Source organism: Manis pentadactyla, chromosome 13, assembly GCF_030020395.1.
Source record: "Manis pentadactyla isolate mManPen7 chromosome 13, mManPen7.hap1, whole genome shotgun sequence".
Taxonomy (NCBI): Eukaryota; Metazoa; Chordata; class Mammalia; order Pholidota; family Manidae; genus Manis; species Manis pentadactyla.
This window is the reverse complement of record NC_080031.1, coordinates 70,159,118-70,185,835: the sequence shown is the minus strand read 5'-3', so window position 1 is coordinate 70,185,835 and position 26,718 is coordinate 70,159,118. Positions and strand designations below refer to the sequence as shown.

Below are 26,718 nucleotides of genomic sequence, written 5' to 3'. Positions count from 1 at the left end.
AGACTATATCAAAGTGTTGACAAGGATGTGGAACAGCTAAAATTCTCACACATGGTTGGTGGAAATGGGAATCATACAGCCACTTTATGAGATTGTTTAGTATTTTCTTCTAAAGCAGAACATTCACATATCCTGTGATCCTGGTAGTCCATGCCTAAGTACGTAACAAATAGAAATTTGTTCACAAGTATCCAAAAAGATACATATATATATTATTAGAAAGTTCATGCAGCACTATTGGTAGTGGTGAAAACTGGTAACCACCCAAATGCCCACGAACAGTAGAGAGATCAGTTGTGGTACATTCTTCACTCAAGGGAGTTATTTTACAGCATCAGGAATGAATAATCTTATTACTAAACACAACAGTATAGAAGACTCTCATGTAGACACCATTAAGAACAAAACCCAACCCAAAAGAGTATATTCTGTATGATTCCAGTTTTATGAAGAACAAAAACACGAAAAACTAATCCATGCTGGTAGAAGCCTGGGTGGAGAGAGGAGAAAGAAGGGGAGGGAACATGGGTGGAACTTCTGGTGTTGATGATGATAGTGTCCTCTTTCTTGATGTGGATGCTGGTTACACAGGTATATTGGGTTCTGTGAAAATATCCAGCTGTGTAATTACAGCATTTGACCTACCCGTACAATTTACTTTTTATATTATTATTTTTTTAAAAGAGAGTATTCGTTCTATTATGCGAAAACTATAATAAAGCTAAAAGCTTCACAGTCTAGATTCCATATGTCGGTCATCAATATTTTAAGGTTAAGAAGTTCAAAAATAGTCCCTAAGCTTAGTTGCAATGTAAATCTTTGGGAAAAGGGCATATTTTTAGTTAGAAGCTAGTATAGAAATTTTAGAGTAATCATATTCTATATAACTAGTATTAAATCTTATAGTAAAGCAGTAATTTGAACTTATTTACACATGCAACATGTTTTCAAGATCTCATTTTGCCTATTACAAAATAATATTACATATGACTATGTAAAGCATTAAAATTTGTTTTTGTTAATTGTAAGTCAGCATAATGAATTACTATCTCTAAAAAGGTGACTTTTTTTTTTTAATCTTAAATGACTTTTTGTTAAGGAAGATGAGTAGAAGTGTGTTTTTGGTTCATTTTTAACCTCAGAGGAGAAACTATAAATAGATGCTCTTGTTCTTTCTTCCTTTCTTATCAAGAGAACATGCTATTTCTGTAGTGTATAGAGACAGAATATAACAAAAGCCTACCAATCCATTCTCCTTTTTTAACAGTCAAGTCCATCATCTCCTGAGCCAGCTAGTCTTCCTACAGAAGACGTTAGTGCAGACTCCAATGGTCCCAAACGGGCCGAAGCTGTGCTAGATGATGACAGAGAAGATCTTTTTGCAGGTAATTTTAAAATCTTTATTTTTTAAAAGAATAATGACCAGTTGTAGTATATATACTGTTACAAAATATTCTCTAAAGCATAACTGAAATTTTGTGTAAGGTATGGTAGCTTTTGTTAACAACTTAGGATAGGAAATTTCCAATTAGATTGCTTTGTGAAAAATATAGACTGTTGAGAGATGCAAATATGTGATCCTTTACAGTGTTAAGCTTTTGAAAATAAGCCACATACTAATAATTTGATTGTTTGATTAGTACTTAGACTCAACTAATTAATGGTTATGACATTTATACCTTGAGAAATAGCACTGATTATATTCTTTATTATAAATTGTCACAAAGCAAAATGAAGCTCTGGATTTAAAAATAACTTAATTTATAATTATATATATAATACTTCAGTATTTCCCATTTTGGTTCACTTTTAGGTGAGTAAACTGATGCTTGAAAAATTTATTTTTGATATGGAAGCAGGATTTGGTATAGTCATCCTACTTTTAAAAATACTGGACCCTCTTCAAAACGTTATCTGCTTTAAGATAAAATTTAGGAAAAATCAAATGTTTGGATACTAAAAAGCAAACTCTTCTGTGGAATTAATGATACAAAGAATCAAAATAGTAAATATTTGTGTTTAACAGCATAACTTACCTCATTTGGCTTTCATTGAGTTAAAATGTAATGATATGTTTATAGTGCTTGAATATTCAAACCATTCTGTATTTTTATACAAATATCTTTGATGATACACTCTTTCATCACAAAGGTCCATATAATTTCCTGCTTGATTAGTTTCATGAAAAGTTTTCACTGCAGATGAATTCATTAGATTACAGAAACAGATTAGATTGTATTGGTCTGTAGGTTAAATTCATGTATGTTATCATGTCAGAAAATTGATACTAAATATCAGTCATATTCACCCCCCCCCTTTTTTTTGGTAGCTACCTAACAATTTAGGGTAAAATCACAACTAGCAAAAGTTGTAATACTCCTTTTTATTTCCTTCTGTAGACTTTTCTTCCAGGAAGTTCTTCAAAGTTTTTTCATGGCATTTATGTTTTAGTCTAAAAGATGACACAAGTCCATCTCTTCTCTACTAAGTAGGTAGTGATTAAACTTTTGTGTATTCCTCTAATAGTTTAGGGTCATACAAAGATGTTACAGATTATCCATTTTATTAAAGACTCTTTCACTTTGACACGTCAGAATTCTATGAGTACATTAATGACAGTACTGTGAGAGTATGTAAGCATAGAGTGTTTTTTTTTCATAGTGTGCACATAGGATCAAACAACTTGCCAAGTGAGGACTATACAGTGATATTTGCCCACTTAGATTGATTAGAAAAATCTTCATATTTTAGTCTACTGAGCAGTCTGTACTGAATACTGTAATTCAAATGTGGTCGATGTCAGTGTTTATTTTCTTTTTTATAAAACAAAATATGGAGAAATGGGGACTAAACAGCAAACAGTCATTTGTTTTGTTACCTACAAACATAAACACTTTTTATGCTTTATCTTTTATCATGAACTCAGATGCCTTTCTAATGACATCATTAGGTGCTCTAAGACCTAATCTGATCATCTTTTTGTGAAGGAAATAATGCTACACTGGTATCTTATTTATAATACCTTTAAGCAGGTATTTCACTCTTCCTCCTATGGAGTATGGTCCTAGGTAGATCCATAATAGAGAGTAGCATATGTTACCAGGATGGGGAAAACTGTAGTCCTGTAATAAGAACATGTTCTTAATTTATTTCTCATGTGTCAGAGAAGAGACTATAGAAATTGCTCTAGTGTTCTAGCCATTTTAATCTGAAAACCATAGATTAGATTGTATTGGTCTGTAGGTTAATGTGTTTTGGGTAATGTTTCAAGTACTATTATGTCAGAAGTGATACCAGAAAAAGGTCAAATGTGACATAGTTTTGTTATTACCTAGTGCTCTCACTAGGTACGGTTTTCTAGAGCCCCTCTCCACCATTTTTGTTTGGTCCTGTGCTAAGCTTCACTGAGCATACTTTTAAGAAGCTGTTCAAGAGGAATGAGTAAGGGTTTTAGCAAGTTGCCAATGTTGAAATTGTCCTAAACTTTTAGAACTTGTTTCTGCCGAGGTACTTACCAGTACTTTTCAGCAAATGATACCAAATTTAAGTTATTGAGTATTCTTTTGTTCAAAAATTCTTGGGTGTTTGTCATGCAAGTGAAATATTACATAGTTGATATTGACATAATCAATTTATACTTGTCCTCAAAGTATGTCCCCCAGGAAGATGTTAAGATGCCCTATAGGACATTTTCCAGAACCCTTAGGTTTGGTTTAAATTAAACTTTGTGAGTTTGTAGTATATTAGTTTGCTTTCGCTAAAAGATGTTGTGAGAAGAATTTAAGGCATGCTGTATATTAGTGTGCATTAATGTTCATTTTCGCCCTCCATATTAGCTTCATAGAGCCTATATTTAGCTTTTCTTATTTTGAGGTTTCTCATATTTAAGAAGCAGCCTGTCAGAGTCCATGCGAAGAACACAAAACCTATTATTAGTGAAGTAAAACGTGAAAAGTAAAAATGACTTTATTTATACTGGTATCTCACTAAAGTTACTGTGTCTTTCACAGTTCTTGCTTGTTGGTCTGCTGCCAATAACAGTACCTCTTCCAGAGAATCTTAGGTTTCTGTCCTTGCTGCTCATTGTTTTGCTTGTTTATAAAGATCTCACACCTCCTAGCTTTGATATACCATACTGCTTTCTTTCTTCTATATTTCTCATTGGTTTCATTTCTTTAAAAGATCAGTAACTATTATCAATCTTAACAGCCTGAAATTACATGAAGCTTTTAGTTTGTTATATTAGGATCATCTGTAGTCTACTCAAACTCTGTAGTCTGTTTTTCTTCCTCTGGTTACCATAGTTTGACAGGTCTGGGTTATTAATCATTTTTATTTTTAATATAAAAATCATAGGGAGCTGTCCTGAGTAAGAATGTCATCAGCATGACATAGATAACCAGTAAGAGTAGCTTGATAAAATGTTGACCTGTTTACATGTAAATGTAAATGTATTTAATATAAATGGCCTTATCACATAAATATGTTATAACTGCTCTGCTTTTGAGGTATTCATATTAAAATGGCTCACTGAATAATAATTACTACCTTCCCAAATGTTTAGGAATCTGAGAATCTCAGAGTAGAGACCACTGGCCTGATCTTGTTTCCCTTATAGTCCTGCCTGCCTTTTCCTGGTATCAATTCTATAAACCATCAGAAGTGTGATTTTCACTATGGCATCTGGTTATAATTTTCATTTTTCTGGCTTTCTTTTTGCCTGTGCTATTACTTATTTTCAAGGAATTCTTCCCCTGTTTTTTCTCTTCCTACCCAAATATTCTCAGATCAGTTTTGTGAATTATTCCTGATTTTTCCCAGCCTAAAGTATATTTCCTATCTCAACTCAGATTGTAATGTTTGTTCTGTAATTCTTATTGCAATTAAATGTTTTATAACATTCCTTTTATTGTTCTCTTGGTTATTTTTTATCTTTTATTATTATTTAACATTCCACATGCTTATGTCTTGTTTTCCCAAATAGATTATAAGCTCTCTGAGGGCAGGTATGACATTTTACATTTCTTTATGTTTCTCCATTGCATTTAGCACAGTGTTACATAGTTTGTAGACACTCAGTTTCTTGATTTGATTTGGTTTTAAATATGTTTAAATTTAGATTTTTCAAGTGAATGGGCATTTTAAATTAAAACCAAAACACCTGTTTGCTTTGTTCGTATTTGTGTATTCAACTAATATCTGGTAAGTTTTAGAAGTTAATTGCTTTGGATTACTATTTGTAATTTCCATAATCAATTTTTAATCCCAATTGGGATAGTTCTGGGCAGCATTCTGCTGTAAAATTCCTTTGTATGTACAAAATAATCTTGAAGTTAGCTTGAATAAAAGATTTTGGAAGGTAAGCTACCACTAGTGTAAGATATATTACAAATCCATACACAAATGCATGTGGAATTGCCCACATCATTGCTTTCCTACTAGCTTTCTCCCTACTGCTAGTCTGGATATTAAGCTGACTTACTGGAATTCTTCCTAAAATCAACAATGTCACTGTTGGTTTTAAAGCTTTAATAAACAACTAAGGAAGGATTCATAAAATTCTAACAATTTTTATATAACATTTTTACATGTGTTTTTGGGTAGTATAAAAATACTTTTCATAATTTATTAACTACTGTATAGACTGTTGGAGGCTTATTACAAGTGGCCTTAACTAACTTGCCTAATTTGTATTAGAAGCCACAGAAGAAGTTTCTCTGGACAGTCCCGAAAGGGAACCTATCTTCTCCTCAGAACCGTCTCCTGCAGTCACGCCTGTGACACCTACTACACTCATTGCACCCAGAATTGAATCAAAGAGTATGTCTGCTCCTGTGATCTTTGATAGATCCGGGGAGGAGGTATGGAAAAATGTTTGTATTTTAAATTAATATGTAAATAGTAAGTTTTCTGTTGCCACCCACATCACTCTCCTGTTAGTCATTTCTAATCAAAGCCTTTTAAATATTTTGGGTAAAGAATACTGGACTAAAGAAGTTGGGTGGTTTGGCTTCTAATATTCCCCAGGACTTTTTAGTCTAGTGAATTGGGCATATCACTTTCCTTCTTATGTCAAGGTGTTTGTCATTTGTGATCTTAAGATGGTAATGTGTGCCTCTCAGCGTTTCTGTGTTGGTCAAATATGATACTGTATGAAAGTGCTTTGAAAACTACAAGAAAGTGGTATTTTGAGTAATTTTATATGACAAAAGCATACAATAAATGTTAGTAGGTATGTTGGTAGGGTTAAGGATGAGTTGTGAGTGGAGGGAAAGCATAAATAAGAGGGTCTCCTGGACTCTAATGATGGTATTTTTCTTGACCTAGGATCTGGTTGCAAGGATATGTTCACTTAGTTAGGATTTGTAGACTTATGTATGTTTCAGTAAAATAAGGTTCACCTTTTAAAAATCTGTACAACAGAGCAACCTTGAAAAAAAGATTATGGTTAGAAAAACTCACTTTGGGTAGTCTTAGACTATTAATATTGCTTTAAAAAATTTGTAAGATTTAACAATTTCTGTGCTTTTTTCTTGAGAATAACAAAACTTACTTGCAGAGCTGCTAATAGAATTGCTTATTTAGAGGCATTACAAAGTACTTCTCTGTAGTTTCACAGGATTATCATCTTTTCGACTTACTGCTTTTTTCAGTGAGCTTTGTAGTGCTTTCATTGGCTTCAAGAACTTGTGTTTACTAGGTAACTAGACAAATCATGATGCCAAAGTTGCTTATAATAATTTCTGCACGTATGTAGGATATTATCAGCAAAAGTAATGGCTACTTCCTACTTGTTAAGAGTATAGATAAAACTTTGAAAAATGCTAAAATTAATTAAGGTTAGTTAATGAGTTTAATAATCTGAATCTGTAGGTTCAGTATATACGACAAAAAATTCTACAGAATTCCAACAGAAGACAAACTTGTTGCATCTGAGGAAATATAAAGACAAAGATTTTCTGTTACTTCTCCAAATGATTCTTTTCCTCTTCTTTGTATGTGTGTTTTTTTTACATAGGAACTATGAAAGCTTTTTTTTCCCTCAGTGGGAGCTGTTCCAAGGACAAGGAAATATTAAAGCTTTTTATTGTTTTTCAGAAATGGAGTGCTGAATGGCTTTTTAAATTGTTTGATGTGACAGTGACCCTAATGAAAGATAGATGGCAAAAATTACAGTTATTAGTGTTACAATTGTATAAATTGGAATCTTTGATAAATATCTTTTCTAGATTGAAGAAGAAGCAAATGGAGATGTTTTCGAAATTGGTGTATCAGATCCAGAGAAAGTTGGTGAGTCAATATTTTATTTTATACTTCTTTTTGCCAACTAGCCTGGTGGTTAATGTGCTCTTTATCTTTGCAAAATGCATTATTACAGTATTAAAATGGCACTTTTATTTTTAAGCTTGTAGGGGTTTTGGGCTTTTTTTCCCCAGCTCTATTCATGTATAATTGACAGACAAAAACTGTATATATTTAGGATGTACAATGTGATGATGTAACATGTATGTTTGCCACAATCAAGTTGATCAACATATCACCTCACGTAGTTACCTTTGTGTGTGTGTGGTTAAGCTTACTGTTTTTAATAGTATGGTTTGACTTTTCTCATAGGAGATGGCATGAATGCTTACATGGCATATAGAGTAACAACAAAGGTAAGCATTTTGCGCCTTTAAAAAATACTAAATCCTCCGTATGTTTAGGATGAGGATATGATAGTGGTTAAGGTGTAAGTGATCCCTGTCTTTATTTACAGAGGTTACCATCTACTGAAGATTGAAGTAAGTAGTTGCAACGAGTTGTGAGTGGTTTGCTAGGTACTGTTCTGTGAGAATATGCAGGAAGGGACTACTCGAGACAAGGGTAGGAGAAGTGATGGGGGTTGGAGAAAGAGAAGAATGCTTGATCCAGTCAAAGGGATTTGTGTAAAAACAAGAAGTCAAGAAAGCATTGTGCCTCTCAGGATCTGCAATAAGTGAAATCTCATTGAATTGTTCAGCAGTAAACCTCCCTGTATTAGAGTCCAGGCTTCCTCCTGAATATAGTGGAGAACTATTGAAGACATTCAAACAAGAGTGTGGCACAATTAGATTTTTATTTTAGAAAGTAGATCTTTCTGATTCAGTATGAATTGGAAGGGTTAAAATAGAGGTGAGGATTTCTAATTAAAAGGTCATTGCAATTCTTAAAGAATTGTAGAACTTCCGTTCTTAAAAGAGAGAGAGTGGGTCTGCAGCAATCCTAACTGTGAGAAGTATACTTTGTACTAAAGAAATTATTCTAGTGGGGAGCAAAATAAGTGGTTTCTTGAGTTGTGTAGGAGGTAGAATCAGTAGGGCTTGGATGTAAGGAAGAAGGGGTGCCTAACATACTGACTAGAGTAACACTGGTTGTCAGAGTGATCCCAGAGAAAAGGCAGCACAAGGGGAGGAACACAGTGTGAACATGGTAAGATCTGTTAATTCACTGAACAGGTTTCTTAAACACTAACCATGGCGTCAGGCTCCATTCCAAGCATTGGGGTATAGTAGTAAACGGTACAGACAAGCGCCCTTCTCTCATGGACCTTATGTTCTAGCAGGGGAAAATACAAATTTGAGGTGGCAGTGAGATGTAAGTGGAGGTGTCCCTCGCACTTTTAATTATTTAAGTAATTAAACAATAATTTCTTAATACTCAAAGTTTGAAATACACCTCTTCTTCACTTGTAGACTTCTCTTCCCATGTTCAGTAAGAGTGAATTTTCAGTTAAAAGAAGATTCAGTGATTTTCTTGGTTTGCATAGCAAGTTAGCAAGCAAGTATTTACATGTCGGTTATATTGTGCCACCAGCTCCAGAAAAGAGTATAGTAGGTAAGTATGAATCATAAAGAATTTTTGTTAGCTGTTCAGTTCTAACAATAGAAATTAAGGATTCCTTGGTCATTCTCTATTATGACATCTCATAATGTCCAGAGATACTGAACTTAAATATTCCAGTTATGACAATAATTCATCAACTCAAGAATGTATAAACTAATAGTTTTATTTTCTAACCCCTGTGGATTTTGATTTATGTAAAATGATGATGTTAAATATTGGGTCGCAGTTTGTGAAGTTGCAAGCAGTTGAAAACTCTTAACATTTTAGGTTCATTTAGAGTACCATTACTGAGTAACACTCAAAGGACATTTAATATTAGCATATTAACATTTTTCTAAGGGATGGAAGTGTTTGGCTTTCAGCTCTTCATTGTCCAAAAAGAAGATTGATATAGTCTTGGTCTTACTGCAGCAATATAAGCACTCTTAGTTTATTTCATACCTTGATTTAACATTTAAAAACATTTCTACTTTTGCAAGTAGTAAAGGCTGAGTTGAGAGTATGCAGAAAGCTATAAAAGAGAAGAATCGCCACTGTTCCAACATTTAAAGACCTCTCTCATCTCTTAATATTTAGTAGCACTTAATTTCAGTCCTTTTAATCATAGGTTTTTATTTGCTTTTATTTTCCTTTATGTATAATATTATTATCCTGAAAAATATTTAAAGTGAATTTTGCTGATCTTTAAGTTACTGGTTTTGCTTTTTTAAACATTTTGTTGGAAAGTAATTTCATTGATTTTTTTATGATTTTGAAACCTGATATATTTAAATGGATTTGTTATAGACTTTCTTTTTTAATTCAGAAATCAGATTGTGTGGTTCTTCAACTTCATGGACTCAAGACCCTTCACATGACTCAAATTTATTAAGAACCTTAAAGAACTTCTGCTTTTGTTGGGCTGTAGCTATTGATATTTATTGTGTGAGAATTTTTTTTAATTGTATTTACAATTCATTTAAAAATAGCGATAACCTCATACCTGTTAAATAAAATTTTTGCACAAAATAACTTTGTTAGACAAAAAGAATTTAATAATAAGAGTAGTTTGTGTTTTTTTGTTTTATTTTTTACATTTTTGTAAGTCTCTTTATTTCTGGCTTAAAGAAGATAGCTGTATTTTCATTCTCCTCCTGCACTCGTCTATTGTGATACAACACATCAAATAAGCTTTGTAAAGCCACTAAGCTCTGATAAAAGAATGACAGTAAAAAAGAAAAATAATAGCTTAGTATTATTAACTGTTTTTTACACACACCTTCCTTCTCCTAACCCCCTGAAGGAGTCTTGGAAACCTTCCAGGTATTCTGACCATACTTTGAGAACTGCTGATCTAGTTAATAATCTTATTTCTCTCTTCTGTAATCTATTGCTCTGTTATCTTTTGACATCGTACTTGAGTTTCATTTATCATAAATTATTTATTATTAATATCCTTTTTTCTTTTAACTTTAAAGTTGTGCAGTTGTTTTTATACACCAAAAGAGGAAAAACAAATCATTTTTCTCATTTTGGTAGCTAGATATGCTTCTAGTCCTTAAATATTGACCCAAAGACAGATTTAAAAACTAAATTTTCATATCCAAGTTCACTGTGTTTCAAACTAATGTTTTGCCTTAGAAACCTTCAACCTTCCACAAATTGTTGCAATACAATAATAGCACATTTAACTTCAAAATAGAAATAGGAAACTAAATCCTAAGAGCATCCTTTTCTGATACTGATTCTCACGGCCTTCAAAGGATAGTAGGGGCCAGTGATACAGTTATGTTCAAATTATCTGTATATATGTCCAGGATAGCCTATTATATTCTAAGACTATCAGTTTAGTTATAGGAATAAGTAACATGTATTGAGTGCTTAGTGTGCTAAGGCACTGTGCTAAATAATTTATGTGCATTCTCTCAGTTAATCCTCAGAACTTTGAGGTTAACTTATCATTGTCCTTATTTAATAGGTAAGCAAGCTAAGGTTCATCAAGGTTATGTAACATGACCCATGTCATACAGCTATTGAGAGGCAGAGCTGAGCTTTGAGTGCAGTCATCTTACTCCAGAGCTTGTACTTTTAACCATTATCCTATTCTGCTTCTAATTTTGGTATGATTTTTTCCAAACAATTATGGCTTGCTTTTACTTTCTACCAAAAATAGGTAACTTCAGTTCATAAAAATAATACAAAGCTATGTTATTGTAGAATTGTCTAATACACATTTAAGGTGGATTAAATTGTCTTAAAATTATTTATTTGTATACTACAGTTTATTCCAGAAAGGATTTGAGGCAACAACATGTAATGCAGTTTAAGAGTAAGGTTTTAATTTACCATAATGGTCCATAGCGGTTACTTCTAAGAAGTAGCATAAGTAGAATATTCTTGACGGTAAAAAAAAGCTTACATGGTAGTAAGATATTTCAGGGAAACAGAGTATGTGAAATAATCAGTATTCCACATCTAGTACTCCATTCAGGGTAAGTAGTTCTAGGGTTTTTTTTTTTTCTTTTCAAACTAATGTATTTCAGAGGAGTTATGTTAAACAAAACATTCATAGCTAATACTTACTTATTCACCAGCTGTACCAACCTGAATAAGAATGACTTGCTTTAATGTAATCCATTTTTAATGGCTTTATTGAGATATAATGCCACATAATTCATCCATTTAAAATGTATAATTCAGTGACTTTTAATGTATTCAGAATTGTGCGTAAATCATCACAAAATGAAATATTTTATTACCCCTCAACCGTCCTCTAATTTCCCCAACCCCCCAGCTCTAAGCAATCAACTAATTTACTTTCCTTTCTCTGTAGATTTGCCTGTTCTGGACATTCTTATAAGGGAATCATATAATTTATGATCCTTTATGACAAGCTTCTTTCACTTAACATAATATTTTCAAGCTTCTTCTACTTTGTAGTATGGATCTTCTACAGAATTGATTTTTGAAAAGAAAAAGAGCATGGACAGAAAGAAAAATCTTCATGTGATATATTAGTGTTAAGATTGAAATTGCCAATACAGAAATGATTAACGTGATTTTTATTTTTTAAATTTGAGGAGTTCTAAATGTCTCTGTGAAAGAGCTTGTTATTTCAACTGTTATAAAACCACCTATTATAAATAAGTAAGAACATGTTCTTAGAAATAGCAATAAGGAAAATATGTAGCAAACTTACGGATTACACTTACTTTTATTTTTCTAGTCCTCAAAGTAAAGAACCTTAATTGCTGGTCGTAAGAAATGAAAATATTGCACTTAAATTTACTAAATTGAATTCCATTATGCATATTGAAATGCAAATACGTTTTAATTTATCAGGAGTGTATTATGTAACAGATAAGGAATCCAAGTCAGTGCTCAGCCTCTGCTTTATTTGTTCTTCTAAGTACTTCTCAGGTAGAGATATTAATATATCATGTTTTAATTTCTCAGAAGTATAATTCTAGTTATAAGTTTAGGATCTTTTTTGTCAAGTTCAAATTTAAAGTATTTCAAATTATGCCAAAATAATTAGAAAGGACTGTTCTATAATAATGTTAAATCATCATGAATCTCATTTAATTTTTTCAAAGGCATGACCAAAGTCAAAGTGGGTAAAGAAGATTCATCATCCACTGAGTTCGTAGAAAAACGGAGAGCAGCCCTTGAAAGGTAACTCTAGACAGCTGTGCTTTATAATGCTGTCATGTTTTTACTTCTGTAATGTAAGCCTAATACCATTAATGGCACAACTGTATTTCAGTGAATTTTTTCAAAGTACCACTTGTGACTCTCATTGATTGCTTCCAGACTTAAAGAAAATGCTTCTTCCAACAGCACATAGAATTGTTATTTCAACAACACATATTACTCTGTTTTTATTAATCCTCATTAATAGTCTAACAACATAACACCTATTTTTGTATCATGTTTCAAGATGGAATATAGTTATGAATTAGTTAGGTATAGAATTATAGCTGTAATCAGCAAGAGAATTAGGAAGCTGCCAAGCTTAAAAAAGAAAACATGAAACTTGTGAATGGGGGAAAGAGTTAGTAGAAATATTTGGAAAAAATAATACCTCATCTGTATTATTTAGGTTTTTAGGAAGTTATATCCACATTCGTGTGCTATGTTGGATAATTTGGTTAATTATAGTTCATCTAAATTAAACTTCACTTTGAATTATTACTTGAACAGTGTTAAGTAAGAACTTAATTAAATACAGTGAACAGGTGTGTCCTCTCTACCTTTACTCTTATATAATTTTTTACACTTCTCAGTGTTCAAAAAAGTATTAGACATTGCTTTAGTTGACTGTATACTTAAAGGCTGATACAGATGCTCTGCTTCCTTTAGAGCACTTGACTCAACACATTTCCTATAGTTTTGAAAACTTGTCTTCATTGTGGCAGACTAAAAGGGGAATGAATGGGAGAAACCTCACTCCCAGAATCTGTTCCTTCCCTGATGTGCTGAAAATGTGAGAAAACAAATCTGAAACTCAGAGCCCAACTTTTAGAAAATAAGTTAGTAATTACTTAGACTTAAAACATTTTCTAACTAAACAGGGTTTTTATTTATTTATTTTTTTGCTATCATTAATGTACAATTACATGAACAACATTATTGTTACTAGATTCCCCCTATTATCAAGTCCCCACCACATAGCCCATTACAGTCACTGTCCATCAGCGGAGTAACATGCTGTAGAATCACTACTTGTCTTCTCTGTATTATACTGACTTCCCTGTGTCCCCCCACCCACATTATACGTGTTAATTGTAATGCCCCTTTTCCCCCCTTATCCCTCCCTTCCCACCCATCCTCCTCAATCCCTTTCCCTTTGGTAACTGTTAGTCCGTTTGTGGGTTCTGTGAGTCTGCTGCTGTTTGTTCCTTCAGTTTTTTCTTTGTTCTTACACTCCACAGATGACTGAAATCATTCAATACTTGTCTTTCTCTGCCTGGCTTATTTCACTGAGCATAATACCCTCTAGCTCCATCCACATTTTTGCAAATAGTAGGATTTGTTTTCTTCTTATGGCTGAATAATATTCCATTGTGAATATGTACCACCTCTTATTTATTCATTCATCTATTGGTGGACACTTCGGTTGTTTCTATTTCTTGGCTATTGTAAATAGTGCTGTGATAAACATAGGGGTGCATGTGTCTTTTTCAAACTGGGCTCCTGCATTCTTAGAGTAAATTCCTAGGAGTGGAAACCCTGGGTCAAATGGTATTTCTATTTTGAGTGTTTTGAGGAACCTCCATACTGCCTTCCACAATGGTTGAACTAATTTGCAGTCCCACCAGCAGTGTTGGAGGATTCCCCTTTCTCCACATCCTCGCCAACATTTGTTGCTGTTTGTCTTTTGGATGGTGGCGATCCTTACTGGTGTGAGGTGATATCTCATTGTGGTTTTAATTTGAATTTCTCTGATGATTAGCGATGTGGAACAGCGATGTGGAGCATCTTTTCATGTGCCTGTTGGCCATCTGAATTTCTTCTTTGTAGAAGTGTCTGTTCAGCTCCTCTGCCCATTTTTTAATTGGCTTATTTGCTTTTTGTTTGTTGAGGTGCATGAGCTCTTTATATAATTTGGATGTCAACCCTTTATCGGATATGTCATTTATGAATATATTCTTCCATACTGTAGGATGTCTTTTTGTTCTACTGATGGTGTCCTTTGCTGTACAGAAGCTTTTTAGTTTGATACAGTCCCACTTGTTCATTTTTGATTTTGTTTCCCTTGCCTGGGGAAATATGTTCATGAAGAAGTTGCTCATGTTTATGTCCAAGAGATTTTTGCCTCTGTTTTTTTCTATGAGTTTTATGGTTTCATGACTTACATTCAGGTCTTTGATCCATTTTGAGTTTACTTTTGTGTATATGGTTAGACAATAATCCTGTTTCATTCTCTTACATGTAGCTGTCCAGTTTTGCCAGCACCAGCTGTTGAAGAGGCTGTCATTTCTCCATTGTATAGCCATGGCTCCTTTATCATATGTTAATTGACCATACATGTTTGGGTTTATATCTGGGGTCTATATTCTGTTCCATTGGTCTGTGGGTCAGTTCTTGTGCCAGTACCAAATTGTCTTGATTACTGTGGCTTTTTAGTAGAACTTGAAGCCAGAGAGCATAATCCCCCCAGCTTTATTCTTCCTTCTCAGGATTGCTTTGGCTATTCGGGGTCTTTTGTGGTTCTATATGAACTGTAGAACTATTTACACTAGTTCATTGAAGAATGCTGTTGATATTTTGATAGGGATTGCACTGAATCTGTAGATTGCTTTAGGCAAGATGGCCATTTTGACAATATTAAATCTTCCTATCCATGAGCACAAGATGTGTTTCCATTTATTGCTATCTTCTTTAATTTCTCTCATGAGTCTTGTAGTTTTCGGAGTATAGGTCTTTCACTTCCTTGGTTAGGTTTATTCCTAGGCATTTTACTCTTTTTGATGCAGTTGTGAATGGAATTGTTTTCCTGATTTCTCTTTCTGCTAGTTCATCGTTAGTGTATAGGAATGCAACAGATTTCTGTGCATGAATTTTGTATCCCGTAACTTTGCTGAATTCAGATATTAGATCGAGTAGTTTTGGAGTGGATTCTTTAGGGTTTTTTATATACAATATCATGTGATCTACAAAAAGTGACAGTTTGACTTCTTCCTCTCCAGTCTGGATGCCTTTTATTTCTTTGTGTTGTTTTATTGCCTTGGCTAGGACCTCCAGAACTATGTTGAATAACAGTGGGGAGAGTGGGCATCCTTGTCTTGTTCCCGATCTTAAAGGATAAGCTTTCAGCTTCTCGCTGTTAAGTGTAATGTTGGCTGTGGGTTTGTAATATATGTATGGCCTTTATTATGTTGAGGTACTTGCCCTCTATACCCTTTCTGTTGAGAGTTTTTATGATGAATGGATGTTGAATTTTGTCTTAATGCTTTTTCCGCATCTATGGAGATGGTCATGTGGTTTTTGTCCTTCTTTTTGTTGATGTGGTGGATGATGAGAGATTTTTCCTTGCATTCCTGGGGTGAATCCCACTTGATCATGAAGTATTTTTGAATTTGGTTTGCTAATATTTTGTTGAGTACTTTTACATCTATGCTCATCAGGGATATTGGTCTTTAATTTTCTTTTTTTGTGGTGTCTTTGCCTGGTTTTGGTATTAGAGTAATGTTGGCCTCATAGGGGTTTTTTTGTTGTTGTTATCTTAAAAAATGTCAATTTGTTAATTGAAGATTATTTTATTATAATTAAATTTGCATATTTGTTTTGTTTTCTCTTCTGGCTTAAAATCAGTGGTTAGGGTGGGTAGAACAGATTTTAGGGAATAGTGTATATCTCCAGGGTACAGATTACTTTTTTTAAACTATATTTAAGGTGACTTATTTCTGGGTTTTAGTAATAAAGTGTTTAAATTTTAAGAAAATGCCCTAATAAAGTCAGGTTTGAACAGCTTGCAGTAAGAAAAACTAAGGAATGTGCAGTTTTAAATTTTCCATTAGAGAAGACTTGAAAGATGAGATTATGTCTGTGAGAATCTGCAGTTACTTTGGAAAAGGACTTAAATTGCATCACGAGAAGTTTAGGTTAGGTATTAGAATTGATTCTGTTGTGAAAGAGGTCATAGACTGAGTATGTTTAAGAACAAAGGTAGATAATGCTCTGCCTTGATTTCAGTTAGTTCTTACTGGAAGTGTAAACATGACCCTTTGAGAGAGCTTTCAAGTCTTATTTTTCTATGAGTAAACTTGAAATATTTCAGATGGCATGCTTGATAAGGAACTTAATGAAGATTTATTGTGCCAAGGACATATCATTTGATTCTGCATTCACCTTTCTTCTAACTTGAATGCACTGCCTAGTACTTGCCATACCATCTTGCATTATAGAGCATTGAGAGCTTTAAGGAGATATTGAAACCTGGCCTCGTGTATATATGAAGACAGTTTCTTTACTGATAAATGTTACTTAAGAGCTACCTTAGTGGAATTTACAGTAGTGAAAAAAATAAACTGGAGTATGAGGGAAAAGTTCATTTTATATTAGAAAAGGTTACCAAAGAAAATATAGGTGTAAAGCTATAGAAGTAAAGGAACTGGCCTGCTTTTTCTAAAGTGATTTTTTTGTGGCAGTTATTAAAATTTGAACGGTATTACAGGTGTATTTGTGGGGTACCCAACCTAGTTGGATCTGATGGGTCAGGGAAGTATTTCTCTGAATATGCGGTGATACTCATTTACATATTTGTTTCTTAAACTTAGTCCAGGTGACTTCTTGAACAAAAGAATAAGCATCCAGTATTAAAATACAGGAAGAGAGAGAAAGTGGTTCAGAATCCAGGTACCCTGTGCCATACTCAGTAAAGTAAGCAGAAACTACCTCTGTTAAGAGTGAGTGTCCCTGAGACCACTGACTTGATGTTGTGAGTGCTTCACCATCTTACCTTAAGAGTGTCTTGATTTTATTTCATAGCTAAGGATACACTTAACTACAAATACAAATGGAGAAATACAGAGTAGCACAATATAGTATATAGGATTTAGAATCCTTTTTCTTGAAACCTGCATTCTACTACACACTATCTGTGTGACCTGAGGCAAGTTACTCAATTTAAATGCATTGTTCTCTAGCTCTAAAATTTAAGTCTTACCAGTTAGGATTGTGTTCATTTCAGGCACCTAAAAACCCAACTGGCAAAGCTTAAGCCATTAGTGTAAATTAATGCTCTCTTTCAAATCAGGAAGTCTGTAGGTAGGCAGATGCTGAGGATTATCTGATTCATTTGGGAGATCCCGCTGCTTCCTTCTGGTATCTGGAATACAACCATTTTATCACTGGTCGTCTACTAGTCCAAATGCCCGAATTAACTGCAATGAGCTTCTAATTGATCTCCCTGTTACCATCCTATCACCTCTACTGTTTTCTGATATAGCAGCCAGAGTCCTCCTTCGAAAACATAAATCAGATCATATTTTCCCCTGCCCCCAGTTTTACTCTGTAAAAGCCAGTGTCCTTATAATGGCCCGCAAAACCTTCCATGCCTGTACTGCTCACTCTGTTACCTGTTTGATCTTATACGCCCTTGATCACTCTGCTCTAGCAACACTCGTTTTTTTGCTGCTCTTCAAAAATTCCAGGCATTTTCCCATCTTAGGAATTTCTCAGTGGCCTCCCACTGCCTAGAAAACTTTTGCTCTCAGATATCTGTATGGCCAATTCCCTTACCTCTTCCAAGTTCAAACGTTCAAGTATCACCTTTCCAGTGAAGCCTTTTCTGATCATTGACTGTGTTGTGACCTATTCAAATTGCCACCAGCCACGCTTTACACACTTGAGCCCATTAACTCTATAGTTCTCCCTTCTTTTTTCCACAGCATTTACCACCTTGTCACATACTACATAATTTATATGTTTATGTTTACTGTCTATCCGCTCTTACTAAACCACAAGCTCCACTAGGGAAGGGATCTTGTTCTCTTTTGTTCACTGATAAATTTTGAGTACTCAGAACAGTAACTGACATGTAGTGAATACTCAATAAATATTTATTCAATGAATAAATGAGTGTCAGCAAAGACCCAGACTCTTCCTGCCTTTCTATTCCCTCACTGTTAGCACATGTGTTTGAGTTTCAAGCAGGAGAAAATGTCCAACTTTGTTCCTCTTAAGCATTATGATATCCTGCTTTAACTTTTTTTGTTTTGGTAAGTAAATAGGAACTTGAAAGCCATAGTTACTATTCTTAAGTTTTTCAGTAACATTTCCTTAGAGCAGATCTGAAGAACAACTGCTGACTGCCTCTTGTTCAGTCTGATACTTCATGTTCATCCAGTTCCATTGTGTCTTCCATCTCTGTCTGCCTTCAGTGTTTCTGTTTCTCCCCATACCTCTTTTCAAGTCTTTTTCCTACATTCTTTTCCCTCTTTTTGTTTTTTATCCTATCCTTCCTACAGCCCTCTCTGACTTTAATTCTGAATTGGTATTTATAAATACTAACTTCAAATCCATTGTATATTTCTATTCTTAATTTTAACATTTTGTAAGCTTAGTACTTTTTTTCTAATGGTTAGTTGCCCTTTATATCCATGTAACCTTAAGAAGAATTAAAGTTTTACTGTCTTTTTCTAGAATACCATTTTCCAAGATTGATTACTCAAAATGCTAGTATGTGATAGGGTGATAAAAGGAAAAAAGTCAATTGAGTTTTGTTAACATAGGGTTTAACAAAGTTAAACCAGGTTCATTTCCTGCAGGACTTCTCACAACACTTAATATGCTGCTGTTCATTATGAATGTGAAGATTGAGGAATTTTTACATTTCATACTTTCTTGATTGTGATCCAATCTTTTTCATGGAAAACTACATGAGACTAATGTTCTGCAGAACTCACTTTGGAATTAACTATTAGTATTAGGTATAGTAGAACTAGGTTTGAAACACTGGACTATGTCTTAAAGGTTGCTCACTAGATATTTGTCTTCCTGCTTGTCCATTTTACAAATGTCTTGGTGCTTGCTATTTACCAGCTGTTGTGTGCACTCAGATGAACAACTTATGCAAACTGCTTCTTGAGGCAGGCTGCAATCTAAACAGCTAAATAACTTACTTAATAGTACTGGAGAACTTCAGTGTTAGAATAATAAGTAAAATTGCAGTGGGAAAATACCAACATTTCTTAATCTTACAGGATTAGTGTTCCTGCTGTATCTCTTTTTTAGCTTGATAATGTAGATAGCAAATATATTTTTAAACCACAGTGTAGATTGTATTCCACATTTCTATTAAGTGCTTTGTTTCTGTTATAATGACTTATGTAGGCTAATGACTTAAGATGAAATTTAATGTGGTATGTTTTATTTAAATACACAAAAACAGAAGTTGACACTTAAGCGAAAGTAAAATAGTCATTTTAACCTTATATAGAATTTGACTTAAGAGAAGGTGATCACATTTTTTAATAAATTTTATAGTCTTGTAGAGAGATAGAAGAAATTGACTACTGCAGAAATTATTCTGCAGAAATAGAATAAAGATGTTTTAACTATGAGGTGAAATACTATAATTGAAATATTATTACATGTGATCATTAATCTGGGGAAGTGATTTAAAATTGGATTAGTTAAGTAATCAAAAATTATTTTTTTCTTTTTGTGAAAGAATGATTGGTAATTTATTATGAATGCAGAAATGTGAGCTTTTTTAGTGGGAGAAAATGACTACAGTTGGGCTTATAGTGATCTAATAATGGTGTTTCTCTTTACTTCTTATTTGTATTTTGTGGGTACCACATAGGAAGACATTAAAGACAGCAAAACTTTAAAAATCCAAATAGTGAAGAAAATTTAGTCCTTATCAAATAAGAACCAAAACTGATTTGATAATTTAAATCTGATAAGGAAAAAAGAATGATAGATTCTTCTCCATTTTGGTGATAAAAGCAATAAAAAAGATATTGGAGTAAATAGTGATGTTTCTTACGGTTCTGGAGTAATTACTGGGAAAATATTGACTCTTCCACAGATAAAATTATTTGACAAACTCGTACACACTTTTACAGCCCTAACACTTTGAACTGAGAAATTTGGTAACTTATGTAACCCCTCCCCACAACCACACCCATTCCCTGCCATGTCTCTTTTTACATAATTGTGAACTTTCCGAAGATGAACAAAAGGCTTTTTCATCATTAAATTGCTTTTACTTTGAAACCATTGAAGATTCTAAGTAATTAGAGTGAAGGCAGACTTACATGATAGGAGTCAGACTAAGGACTTCTTTTTACCTAGGTTTTTAAATTATTATTATTATTATTATTATTTTGTTGAAATAAGATTTAAAATAAGATGCTACTGATAAAGAGCAATTTTATTCTTAAATCTAGGTATCTTCAAAGAACAGTAAAGCATCCAACTTTACTACAGGATCCTGACTTAAGGCAGTTCTTGGAAAGTTCAGAGGTATTATTTCTACTTTAAATTTTTGCATCGCATACATGTTCTCATTTTTTATGTTTGTCAGTCTAATAATTTATATAAGAGTAGATGTTCAGTAAAAATTGGATTAATAGATGGCATAAAGCAATAACCATTTTTTGCCTAGTGCTTTAATTAACTTTAATTACTAAACTAAATTACTAACAAAATATCTTTTTTGCATTGGTAACTGTAGGATGATCAGTCCCTTTCTTGAAAATTTGCCATCAGTTTAAAACATGTTTTATAAATAGCCTAATTCTGAATGCCCTCATTTGTTGCTTAGGCATCATGTTGAAGTAAATTTATTTCAAAGATCTCATTTTAGAGATAGTTGAATGGGTTTGTATGTCTGCATTCTAATATTCTTATTAAGCTTGTGAAATGCAGATTTGTAACTTGAAAGAGTTTAAATTACAACCGTGCTGCTCGTTGTATTTGAGATGTTTGACATATTTTGGCTCTTAAAAACACGGAGTTCTTATTGGTACCATTTGAGATTTTAAAAAAATTTACTTGAATCCCAGAATTTAAAAAAATTGAAAATCACACAGTCCTAACTAAAAATATGGAGATTTTTCTCAAGACTTTCTTAAGTCTTATAAACGAGTTTATTTTTACTAGCAAACAGGTGGCCAGTGTTAAAGTGCTTGGCAATTTCTTAATATATTTTGACAGAGTGTTGTTCTATCTAAATGTAAACTTGCAGAAGAAAAGCAAATAGAAACTCTATTTTTTAAAGTTTCCCTTTGAGATTGTACAAGTAGTGTATTTGAGAAATTAGATCTCACTATCGAAATGCACGAGAGTGAGGAAAATAACAACCTCCTTTTTCTCTTTTCTTTTTTCTTTCTTTTTTTTGAGTGGGGAGGGCAGTCTCTTTTGTGCCCAGTTAAACCTCCAGGCTTTTAACCGGTTTGTTTGCCCTTATTTGTCATTCAATTCCAGCTGCCTAGAGCAGTTAATACACAGGCTCTGAGTGGAGCAGGAATATTGAGGATGGTGAACAAGGCTGCCGACGCTGTCAACAAAATGACAATCAAGATGAATGAATCGGATGCAGTAAGAGCTGATTTTTCGACTTGAATAATGAGATGAATTAATGAGCCCAACAATTGCATTTTAAAGCTGTACAAGTAGAAAATAGGATATTAATTTGCTTATTGAGTTTAGTTCTCGGCCACATCAGTTGACCACCATGGTTATACATGGTTAATTTGTTGCTTTAAAGCAAGGAAAGTAGCTTGCTATTGGTAACCTAATTTACAGTGGTTTGTTCTGGCTAAATTAGCTCCATTTTTCATTTTTTCTTAGTGGTTTGAAGAAAAGCAACAGCAATTTGAAAATCTGGATCAGCAACTTAGGAAACTTCATGCCAGTGTTGAAGCCTTGGTCTGCCATAGAAAAGGTTTGTTTGCCTTATTATTTATGTGTGTAACAGCATAAGTTAATTCAAATATTTTGTTTAACTTTTATTAAAATGTATATTCTGAAGTTATAGAAGAGAGAAAACAGTTTAAGAGAATGTTCTCTATTTCAACTTTATTATTGAAATTTTTTAATTCTTGTTTAATCCAACTTCTAGTTTAGAAGTAGGAAAATTCTGAGCTTATATTTTGAATTTTGGATTGAAAATGTTGTTCATTTGACTTAAATATTTTTCTAATTTAATGAATAAAAATGTCTTAGTAACTGATTATAATACAAATGAGATTCAAAAATTAATATTTGGAATTTTTCTTTAAGATACTTCATTTGTGCTTGTATTTCCTCAAAAACTCTGAAATATTTCCTTCATTTTTGAACCATCATATTGAAAAATCTGGGGGTATATTTTGTTAAAAAAATCATAAAAAATTTGAGTTGTAATTTTTTAATTCCATGGTGAGGTATTTTGGTTTTGTTTCATTTTTAAAGAATGTAAGGCTTTTAATCAACTTTATAAAATACTTTTTAAGTACTGTGTGCCATTACCAGCAGTACATTTCAATAAAATAATTACAGCAGTCTATTTACATGTTTATTATTGAAAGTAGTTTATAACATCTTTTGCCTTTTGTATTATCTCTTATACATGGGCTTTATGGTTCTTTTAGAAAACTTTCTATAATGGAAAGCAACAAAGCAGTTTCCAGGCAATGTATGTTAGTTCTTGGCAGTGTCCAGCCTATAAATGTCTATGTTTCTTTGTTTGAAGTATCTAAAAAGATCATGTTCAAAAATAATTTTTTAGAAATTTAGAATATTTCTAAGCATTTTTGCACACACAAAAAGAATAAGATGTGAATTATTTGTACAGTTTTACCTTATTTTCCTTCTGGCTAAATAATACTCTCATTAAAAATTATAGACATTATATTCAATGTCAAATAAATGTAAAGAATGGAGTATAAATCAATTTTAAGTGTTCCAAATGCCTTCCATATTAAAAATATGTCTTTTTCAGCATAGACAGGAGAGGCAGATTATTACATTAAATTATTTGACATAGATCATCCCCTGGGAGTATAGACAGTGTTTCTTCTTAATTTTCAGTGGAGCTCTGAGCAGTTGGCATTTATGTCCAAGGTATTTTAATGACTGGTTGGTTGTTTTATGTTAATTATTTAAAAATATTATTTGAGGATTTTGTTAATAGATAAAATTTAGTGAGAAAGTAGTAAGTCAGTGCAATATTTCAAAACTTTCTTGTGAATACTAAATTGAATGTTTATTATTTCAGAACTTTCAGCTAACACAGCTGCCTTTGCTAAAAGTGCTGCCATGTTAGGTAATTCTGAGGATCATACTGCTTTATCTAGAGCTCTGTCTCAGCTTGCCGAGGTTGAGGAGAAGATAGACCAGTTACATCAAGAACAAGCTTTTGCTGACTTTTATGTGTTTTCAGAACTACTTAGTGACTACATTCGTCTCATTGCTGCAGTGAAAGTAAGCCTCATTGTGTAGTCTTCCTCACATTCTTCACACTAAAGTGGTTTGCATATAAGAATTTGGTTACCCCTTAGGCATGTGTTTAAGTGTGTAAATTCCATACTGTACTACCACATAAGAAATGGCTTCAACATGATTATTCATAGCTTAATGTTTTCTTCCTCTATGATTTGGACAGTGTAATGCACAGAATTGATGTCTTTAAGAGGTCTAAGGAATATAAATAAGAAAACCAATACATATTTACTTATATATTACATATACAAGTTTGCAACTAACTGACAGCCTTTGCTTATTCTAGCATGAACTGAAACTACCCAGTGGACTGTTACTGTAATAATAGGCTATATTAAGAAGCAGACAAAACTAGAGCTGATTATTGCATCAATATGTTTGATAGTGGCTTTAGCATGAATTTCAGCTGTAACCTAACATTCTGTGTATGTAATGAAATGTATAGTCACCTTGTATTTATAGGTGAGATAGGACTAGATTAGATCATTAATTGTGTTATCTAGTAGTAATGTTTAAGGATGAATATTTGGTAAAGTAGTCCAGTTAACTAAGGGAAATTAGTATCCTACAGATACCTCAAATGTTCAGTTAAGCTGAACTGAATGTTATTTTATTTGTCTTACATTTCAGAAGGTACTTTAAGGTCTTTGGTATATTTGAAGTATTATGAACATTAGTTATCATGGGGTGGGTGTACTGGAACTCAACCTCACAAAGGAGTTGAGAAATTATGTAATAGGGTGCCAGGCAATTTTTGTGGTCTTTATTTTTGGTTTAGGTGTTGTTTTTTTGTTTTAAGCTAACTTGTTTGTATATGAGAAAGTAATACATGCTCATAATAATTCTAACAGCCCCAAAAAGTAAATTTTCTCTTCTGCCTAAAACCTCTAGTCTCTCTTCCTTGGTTAGATTCTTATGTGTCTTCATAGAATTAGCTATGCATGTGTGCGAAGCTAAACTCTCTTCTCTTTCTGTCTCTCACTGTCTCCTTCTCCCTCTCTTTCCTTCACTGTCACCTGCTTCCCCTCCCCACTGCCTCCTTTCAACTCTTTTCCCTTCCTTCCTCCATCTCTTTTTTCCCCTTCAAAAAGGAGCACACTGTATGAATTGTTCTTTGCCTGTCTTTTTCAGCCTAGTCCATTTTGGAGAAGTCTCTATATTAGCATATATGATATGTTAACATCCCTTTTAATGGCTGTGTAATATTCCAGCATATAGTATATAGATGTAGGTTGAATTATTTAACCAGTGCAATCATAAATATTAAGTTTTTTTATAATAACTCTTTGGGTGTAAAATTCCTAAAGGTAGAATTGTTTGGCCAAAGGGTATATGAATTTTAAATTTCAATAAATATTGCCATATTACTGTCTAAAGAGGTTATACTTTGTACTTCCATCAACATATGTGCTCTTTCTTCTACCTAGTTATGTTTTTTATGAGTTTTAATTTTTTAGTATAAATTTAACTATCTTTACAGATGATAAGCTGTTTGTATTACTTTTTTTTCTGTGAACTATTCTTTGCCCAGCTTTCTAGCCTCTTTATTTCTAACATCTATTTAATACTACTTAGCCCTTTGTTTTAACCATATTGAGAATACTTTCCTGTTAATGATTTTGAAACTAGGAGTACTTTGGAAATTAGAGTGTAGAGTCAAAGTGGGGAGCTAAGAACATCAGAAATTAGAGCCCTAAAGAAAGAAAGAAATTTCACCCATTCCATATTGCCTAGGCCTAGCCTTGTATCCAGGAACCTTCTGCTTTTCTCTTTTGTACAGTGCATGGGTTCTGGCATCCAGGACTCCACACGTTGGCTAATACTGAAGCTAACGTATTAAGTGGCAACTGTATTGCATGTTACCTTGTGTACTGGCCTTCTGTTAACCACTAGAGCAGGGTCAGGAATCAGTCAAAGGCAGTAGTTCTCAGTGTTTTTAGTGCTTAAAGCTCTTCATAAAGAATGCTTACAGGGAGAATTTGTTCACCATGTAAGAACTTATTCGTTGTGCCTCAGAAGATCGGAGACTGATGAGAATTAGGCTTGGGGTGGATTAATGATTGTGCATTGAATCCCCTGTACAGAATTTTATTGTTGTTAACTGTTAACAACCATTTGATCAATAAATATGAGAGATGCCCTCTCCAAAAAAAAAAAAAAAAGTGAGAAATGAAAATAAAATGTGGTATCCCTTGGCTAAAAAAAAGAATGCTTACTGGGAACCTAATTTATAAAATGAAATAATCTTTAAAAAAAACAAAAAATCAGTAGATGGGTTCTCCAAGGAGTTTGAAAGCTTCATTGTTTGACTGTAACTAATCAGCATTCTATCAGGACTCAAGGAAGTGGGGGTGGGAGGGGCATACTTTTAGATTCACTAAATTAGAATATAGTATTAATTAAAGTAAAATTACAGTGTCAGATTTCCTGGTAGGCCAGGAAGACCACTTCACAATGGCAGTCTTGTCTAACCTAGACCAGCTTGTATACAAATGTGTACCATAAATTAGTATTAGTAGGGGGTTGCAGGACCAACGTGAATGTCAATGTAAATCTTTCTTGGAGAGAGGTTCATGCCACTTGAGTGGGCTAGCATTTTAACATTCAAAGGCACACATTAAGTCATGATTTGATTATTTTTAAGGTAACATTCTTAGATCAAGTATATTTCTGATTCTTTTTTTCTTTTTTTTTCTATTCACAACAGATAGAAAACAAATGAAGAGGAAGTTGATTCTTAGAGAATTCAGATAAATTTTTTTTCTGAAATAACCAGACTTTAGTAGCCTTACTTTTAGCATAGCTCCTACATCTGTACTACAATAAACAGTCAGTGGTTCTGGAACATTATGAGATAATAAATTGGGCAAGGACCAAATTTTTCATATTGAGGTATATATAAAAAAATGCACAAATCTTAGTGTACAGTTCAAT

At 33.2% G+C, this 26,718-nt stretch overlaps 1 protein-coding gene across 4 annotated transcripts in view; it reads left to right on the top strand.

The window, feature by feature from the left end:
- The window catches only part of SNX2 (sorting nexin 2), a 54,639-nt gene that overhangs the window by 15,280 nt on the left and 12,641 nt on the right, over positions 1-26,718 (top strand). For all 4 annotated transcript variants that reach the window (XM_057490314.1, XM_057490315.1, XM_036903150.2 and 1 more), the window contains exons 2-11: positions 1,268-1,385; positions 5,698-5,861; positions 7,230-7,290; positions 7,615-7,658; positions 8,715-8,856; positions 12,441-12,519; positions 20,748-20,823; positions 21,787-21,900; positions 22,153-22,246; positions 23,561-23,766. In XM_057490314.1, coding sequence (XP_057346297.1) covers positions 1,268-1,385; positions 5,698-5,861; positions 7,230-7,290; positions 7,615-7,658; positions 8,715-8,856; positions 12,441-12,519; positions 20,748-20,823; positions 21,787-21,900; positions 22,153-22,246; positions 23,561-23,766 — 1,098 coding nt within the window. The remainder of the gene's footprint in view (positions 1-1,267; positions 1,386-5,697; positions 5,862-7,229; positions 7,291-7,614; positions 7,659-8,714; positions 8,857-12,440; positions 12,520-20,747; positions 20,824-21,786; positions 21,901-22,152; positions 22,247-23,560; positions 23,767-26,718) is intronic.